The sequence below is a fragment of the Atta colombica genome, unplaced genomic scaffold, assembly GCF_001594045.1.
Source record: "Atta colombica isolate Treedump-2 unplaced genomic scaffold, Acol1.0 scaffold9, whole genome shotgun sequence".
NCBI lineage: Eukaryota > Metazoa > Arthropoda > Insecta > Hymenoptera > Formicidae > Atta > Atta colombica.
The window spans coordinates 4,765,428-4,772,407 of NW_017259583.1; the positions used below are offsets into that span (position 1 = coordinate 4,765,428).

Here is a 6,980-nt window from a genome sequence, read left to right on the forward strand (position 1 = left end):
TATATATATATATATATATATATACACATAATATTATCTCGCTAACATCTCTATTTCTTGGGAAAGTATCGTCAGAAAATTCGAAACAAAGTGCCCTGAAAGTACTCGCATGAGATGTCGAATTGCAGTCGATCGAGTGTAGATTTTCGCGACAAGGAAGATAGATCGCTAAACCGATCGAAGACACGGCGCACCTGTTTGCTCATGAAGTTTCCTCGCGCGTGCGATCGTCCATTCCCGGATTTGAGTTGGCGTGCAACATACACCCGTAGATTAGATTCGGCTGCATTATCCCAACTACGTGATCTACATGTCCAGAAAGCGTGTCTCGCAATCAGTAAATTTTGGCTACGAGACATATCGGCATATGAGCGATATCGGAAACCATCATCGATTCTCCCTTCAACCACGGATTCGCCAAAATGTGCCATTAGATGAAAATTGATTCGTAATCGCTCGCACAAATTCAGCAATTTGCTTACAAATTGTGTCAATGTCATCTACATATTTTATGTTAATTTTTTAACATAAAATTTTTACATAACAATTTTGTTGCATAATATTTATTTACTATTTTCTAACATATTCATTTTGTATTAAATTAACATTTAAACAGATCGCTTTGGGACACATCAAATATATTAAATTTCATACAAATTTTCCAACTATGTACTTTTCTCCAATGCTTAAAAGTAGAAAACTAGAAAAAAAGTACATTAAACTGAGTTTATTGAAGTTACTTTACATTGGTATAAATAGACATAAGTTTTTTAAACTAAGAGTTTCGAACGATGTTATCGTGCGTGGCACGATAGTCGCTGTGCGACCATACGTGACTTTCTTTCTTTCCTATCCCGAAGAAAACTTCATATCCTATGACTTACGGTAATGGCGCGTTCTAAGCGAGCGGGCAGGAGCGCGCGGAAAAGCGCCGCTCGCCCGAACATAGTAAAGTGACGGCAAAGTGCTCGTCAAATTATAGGTATGCACTCGGGAAACGTTTACCGCACCGTTGGAGCATACTCGCCGGTACGGTGGTGCGTTATACGCCTGCTCGACACGAATTTTCAGGAGAATCCCTAGGTCTTCACCCAAGGGAAGGTGAGAGAGCGACGGAATGCAAGGAAGGCGGACCACTTTTGCTCCTGGTAATTTCATTATTCTGAGACGGCTCCTACATCGCGAGCATCTCTATATCCTATCTCAGTTCTGGAAATTCAAGTCAATTCGAGCTTTCCGACCAATGGTGTATGAAACGAACCATTCGAAAGGCGAAAGAAAAAACACTTATACTCCACTTCTGCACTTCGAGATCGACCCATTAATAATGCACGTTTTAAGTGCAATAGCATTAAGAGACCATTAGTACGCGCCAAACACGTGGAAAGAAAGATTTACATATAGTTATATCAAGTTTGATGAAGCGCGCGCGAAAGAAGTTCGGAGTTGAATCGGATTTCGTTAATCGCAACTTGCGACGAAAGTTTCACATCTCTTATTATTAGAATCCTGATTTCGTGAGAGAACAATTCTACTTTATTTCCTTTTTTCTTTTAAAGCTGCTACACTGAGAGAAAATATCGAAGCAAACGTTTTCTTCGATATTTATTAATTGTGAAAAAATTTATAAGGAATATACATTTCTATGAAATACATCTGATTAATATCTGATTAATTATAAAAAAATAAAGTACATAGCTGGGAAGAAAATTTTATTCCGTCGTATTTAAATAAAGACTTATTTCAGTGAAATAAGTATATTTCTCACAAATAAATTTTTAAGTATCTTTTTCTCAATGTGTACTCTCTAAAATTATTTAAAATTATTTAATATTTAAAACGGAATATAACTTTAAAAAATGAAATCTCACTCTTAAAAATTGATAATTAAACCACTCCTTTTCAACACTGGTTCTAGAATTATATTCCACCCCAAAAATTTCCGAGATATTTTTATATAAATAAAACGCAATAAAAAGATGTGAAGGAAAATAATCCTCATTTATCATAAAGCTGGGCGGAGACACCGCGCACAAATTGACTCGTTTATCGACGATTCCAGGCCGGGCCAATTTTTGCTACCCCAGATATCAGATCGTAATTCACAACGCAATGTGAAATATTCAACATCCATCATTCACGTCGTATCTGGGCAAATTCGAATTCAAAGATCCTCTAAGCTAGGGTTGCTGACTCTTTGCGGACGTGTAAGCGCGTCGACTGGTATGAATACTCGTCATGTTATCTCTAATACACGCGACGAGCATTCTGCAAGTTATTTTAGATGCACATTCGCCTTCGTACGCGTCGACTATTTAGATTTTACCTAGAATAGAAACGCGCTAAGGACAGACAGACAGACAGACCAGATAACTGGATTGAATTTGGCACACGGATCGGTCTAATTATTTATAAATAGGAGGACTCGTTACATGCGATACGATATGTATTGTTAATTATTATGAATAATATATAAATGCTTCTTATAGCGAATCGAATTTCGGTGTGCTTGTTTTTTAATTTCAATCATCTCTATTGACAAAAATTAATAATATAACAATTGAAATATTTTGTGTATATCTATAAAAAGATTTTTTATCAATTTAACGCAATATTACATACTCAGAGAAAAATATACAAGATAGTAGCAGCTATACAAGTTTTATATATAGAATGTACATAGTTGAATAAATAATTTTATAGTTTGCAGCTATAAAATAATTTATTTTACCATGTACATTAATTCTATATATGAAACTTGTATAATTATCACACTCTTGTTAAAGTTATAATATTAATTTGTATCAAATTCGATTTGTAATTTTTATAGGTCGCCATTTTTATTAAATATGTCAATAATTTAACTGAAATAATAGAATTGGACAATTCAAGAAATGTATTAAATTTGACTCAAATTTAGTTTATTATTTACAAAGTGCATACGTGTTAATATGAACGTTGTTTACTTTGAAACCAAACACATAAATGTATTGATTTACATTTTGACGCATGTACAATTGAAATTAACAAATGTTATTCTGAAGGAATTGGTTATCATTGCTTTTTTGATATCCGACGTTAATAATGCCGTTTTGATCCGACATTAATAATCAACTATATTTTTTTCTGAGTGCAATGTAATTATTTAAATGCAAATAAGATATTCGAAACCTTCAAATACAATTTCAGCGAAACATGCATAGCAATTAAATCAAGATTATTTATCATCATCTTACACTGTTAAATTCATCACATTAAATTCTACTTGAGTTATTTTAATTATTTCTATCGGTCGCCACTGCTTCTATTAAATATGCCGTTAATTTAACTAAAACGATGGAATTAAACCATTTAATTCAAGAAATTAACATTAAATTTGACTCAAATTTAGTTTAGTATTTAGTTTATTAAGTGCATACGTATTAATGTGAACATTGTTTACTTTGACTAAACACATGTATTGAAATACATTTTGATGTGCATAGAAGTTAAAATTAACGAAATGTTATTTGACTGGAAGGAATTAGATTACTATTGCTTTTTTTTACATCCACACTGTTAAATCACTCTATATAGAGACACTATATATAGAGGAGACATATACACTCTATAATTTGACACTCTATAGTGTCAAATTTAATATAATTTAAGTCACCATTGCTCCTATACTCAATAAATCGTTATTTTATACTAAAACAATGAATATATTTGACACTATATAGAGTGCATTCCATCAATAACTCTCACAATGCTCGCATGTATTATCTCATCCCTGTTTAATATTTGATGACAAAAAGGATCAAATAATATTCGCGAGTGTTGTTAACATTAAGTGGAACGCACCCACAGTGTCAAATCCGTTGTTTTAGTATAAAATGATATATTGAGTAGAAGCAGTGGCGGCTTTATAAATTAGATTAAATTTGACGCTATAGATTTAACAGTACGACAGTATTTATAATGCCACCATATTTTTCTCTGAATGTAATGTAATTTATTAAGGTATTCAAATATAAAACCTTTAACAATCAGCGAAACACTGCAATTAAATCAAGATTATTTATCATAGTTAAATTTACAATGTTAAATTTATACTTCCAACTTGAGTTATTTTTAATTATTTTTATATATCATTAATTTAACTAAAATAGAGATTAAATAATCTAACTCAAGAAAATGTATTAAATTTCATTCAAAAATTTAATTTATTATTTAAATAAATGCACATGTTAATATGAACGTGATTCACTTTAAAAACTAATCATAGAAATTGATTAATTTCTATTTCACAACAAGCACGCAAGAAGTTAAATGTTATTTAACTGAAGAAATTGAGTGAAATAATATTTCCATCGCCCCTCCTTTGATATCTAGCAATATAAGTCTTACTTTGAATAAAAAGATTTAATGCTTCGATTGCAACACAGCGTGATTCACAGCGTGATTTGAAGAAATAAGAACCCGGCACATCATCTTGTTGCTCACGTCACCCATGCATAACACTCGATGCAATCACCTAACCCGTTCTCTATCAATTATCATAGCTCCTAAACTAAACGATCTATTCCAATCTATATCTCATTCGCGGCATCATCGGATATAAATAAATCATGCCCTAAATATTACCATTGACGAATGAGCATCGCTAGGTAGGTGATTTCCGCGAAAGAAGAGAAGACGGTTCCAGTTCCGCGAAACAACGTTGCAACTTTTCAATCACGACCACTTTGTCGATTCATTCTCAATAAACGATGCTTTCGGCCGGAGTACAAGCATCGGACAACTCGTACGGCGAAAATGAAAAAGAGGCGAAATACGCTTTCTTCGAAATAACGAACTTTAAATCTCGGCGATTCAAAGTAAACTTAAAACTTCGCAGGGTGAATGAGAAGCATGATATATACGTCGTTTGAGTCCCGGAGTCTCCGTCTTCGGGACACAAAATCAATTTCCAACTTTTTTCTAGCCCGGCTTAACTCAATTTTTGGCGACGCATCGAGTTAACTCTCTCCCTCGGTCCGTCGTTGTATACTTTCAAAATGAGATTTTTCGTTCTATATAGGAAAGGACGTATGGAACATTCCGTGGGAGAAAGTCAACAACGAAGTTTCCGAATGACGAAGTCACGGGACATCGGGGATACGAGAGAGAGAGAGAGAGAGAGAGAGAGAGAGAGAGAGAGAAAGAGAGAGGAATCGTGGCGTACCTTACGCGGCTCCGGTGCGTAGATTCCAGGTAAAGGCGTCAGCAGATGCAGACCAGCGGGATTCGGGATACCGGAGGCCGGATGTCCCGGCGGAATTGGCAGCGGCACCAGCTTCAAGCCCCAGGGCAGATACCACGGCGCCGTATGATGCATTCTGACTGGTGGGCTCTCTCAACCGACGGATGTATTCGGTCGGGCGAGGATCACGCTCCAGGATGTGCGATACGACGATGGGGGGAGGGAGGGAGGGGGCGGGTGGGAGCGAGAGACCGGGGAGCGTGTAAACGCCGAACCGACGAGATCCGGATCCAACGCGAGAAAAAGCACACGTTTCACGCGTATGTACGAGTGTTTTTTTCCTCGAGACGTCAGAGGGTGAGAGATGTGAGGGGAGAGACGATCACCTTGACATTTTTCGAGATGGCTGTGGAGTGCTCCAGCACGAATGTTCTTTTCCTCTCTCGATTAGCGCCCGCTTCTCTCCCTCGCGACGGCTTTCCACGCGAACGGAAAGGCGCGTCACACAAGGCTCGAAGGATGCGAGAGACGATTACGCGCGACGATTACCGTCGTCATCGTTGCGCTCAAAAAAAGTGCATCAGGAACAGCGCTGCGCGCGGATCACGTGACGCACACTGTGCGTGCGTGAGTTTTATATACGCACACGTATGAAGAACGAGAGAGGGAACGCTCGCGTAGATATAACACGTTCGTCTCGCGAGAAGATATCCCTCAGACAACAAAGATCCGTTCGGTGCGAGCGCGCGGCGTCGACTGATCGAGCGTCTACGATGCGAGTGGCGAGCACATGGCCGCGCGCGTCGACTCCCACCATTCCCTCCACCCCTCACTGCACTACCGGCCACCACAGACTGCCGCAAACGAGTTTACTTCGAATTATGCAAAATGTAATTATTGACAAATACCTAAATTACATTTCTCTGATCTCGAACTTATTCTTATAGAATCGTTAAAGTGAAAAATGTCTTGAAGAATTTCGAATCATCGAGTGAAATTTCCTGCAGTGTCTGATTTTTTTGTCATTGTCTCTATTTTTACAACGATTAAGAGCAGTTCTCTGTAAATTTGTGAAGAACGATATTCATTTCATCCATTTATGTTCATTTCTATTAATATAAATTAACTTTAATCTCAATTTAAATTAATTTTTATTCTTTTTTTTTTTATTCTTGAAGATTCTTATAGATAAAAATAAAAAAATGAGTTAAACGGAGATTAAAATTAATATATATTGTTAAACATATTAGTGTTGTAACTTTTGTCATGATATTCTGAAATCTTTTAAGTAAATTTGACTTGAAAGAAATCTCACTCTTTTTCGAGATTCGCTCGATTTCTATTTTTTAGAGTGATTTTCCATTTCAAAGAATTTAAATGTAATTATCGATAAATATCTAAATTATATTCTGATCTCAAACTTTTATAAAAACCCTTAAAGTAAAAATTATTTTAAAGAATTTCGAGTTAAGTGAGATTTTCTGCAACCTCTTATTTTTATCGCCATTGTCTATTATTTTTACAATGAATGAGAGCAGTTCTCTATAAATTTGAAAATCGACATTTAATCCATTTATGTTCATTTCTATCAATGCAATGTAAATTAACTTTAATCTCAGTTTAATTTAATTTTTTTTAATTCTTAGAACAAGAAGAAAAATAAAAAGTGAATTAAACCGAGATTGAAGTTAATCTACATTGATAAAAATAAACATTAGTTCTAACTTTTGTCATGATACTTTCTTTTAAAATGGAT

The 6,980-nt window shown here is 35.5% G+C and overlaps 1 protein-coding gene across 1 annotated transcript in view; it reads right to left on the reverse strand.

The window, feature by feature from the left end:
- LOC108693470 (RNA pseudouridylate synthase domain-containing protein 2-like) overlaps positions 1-6,063 on the reverse strand; it is a 120,583-nt gene extending 114,520 nt beyond the window's left edge. The window contains exon 1 of the mRNA XM_018202444.1: positions 5,207-6,063. Coding sequence (XP_018057933.1) covers positions 5,207-5,359 — 153 coding nt within the window. The 5' untranslated portion in view covers positions 5,360-6,063. The remainder of the gene's footprint in view (positions 1-5,206) is intronic.
- Between the last annotated feature and the right edge of the window lie 917 nt (positions 6,064-6,980).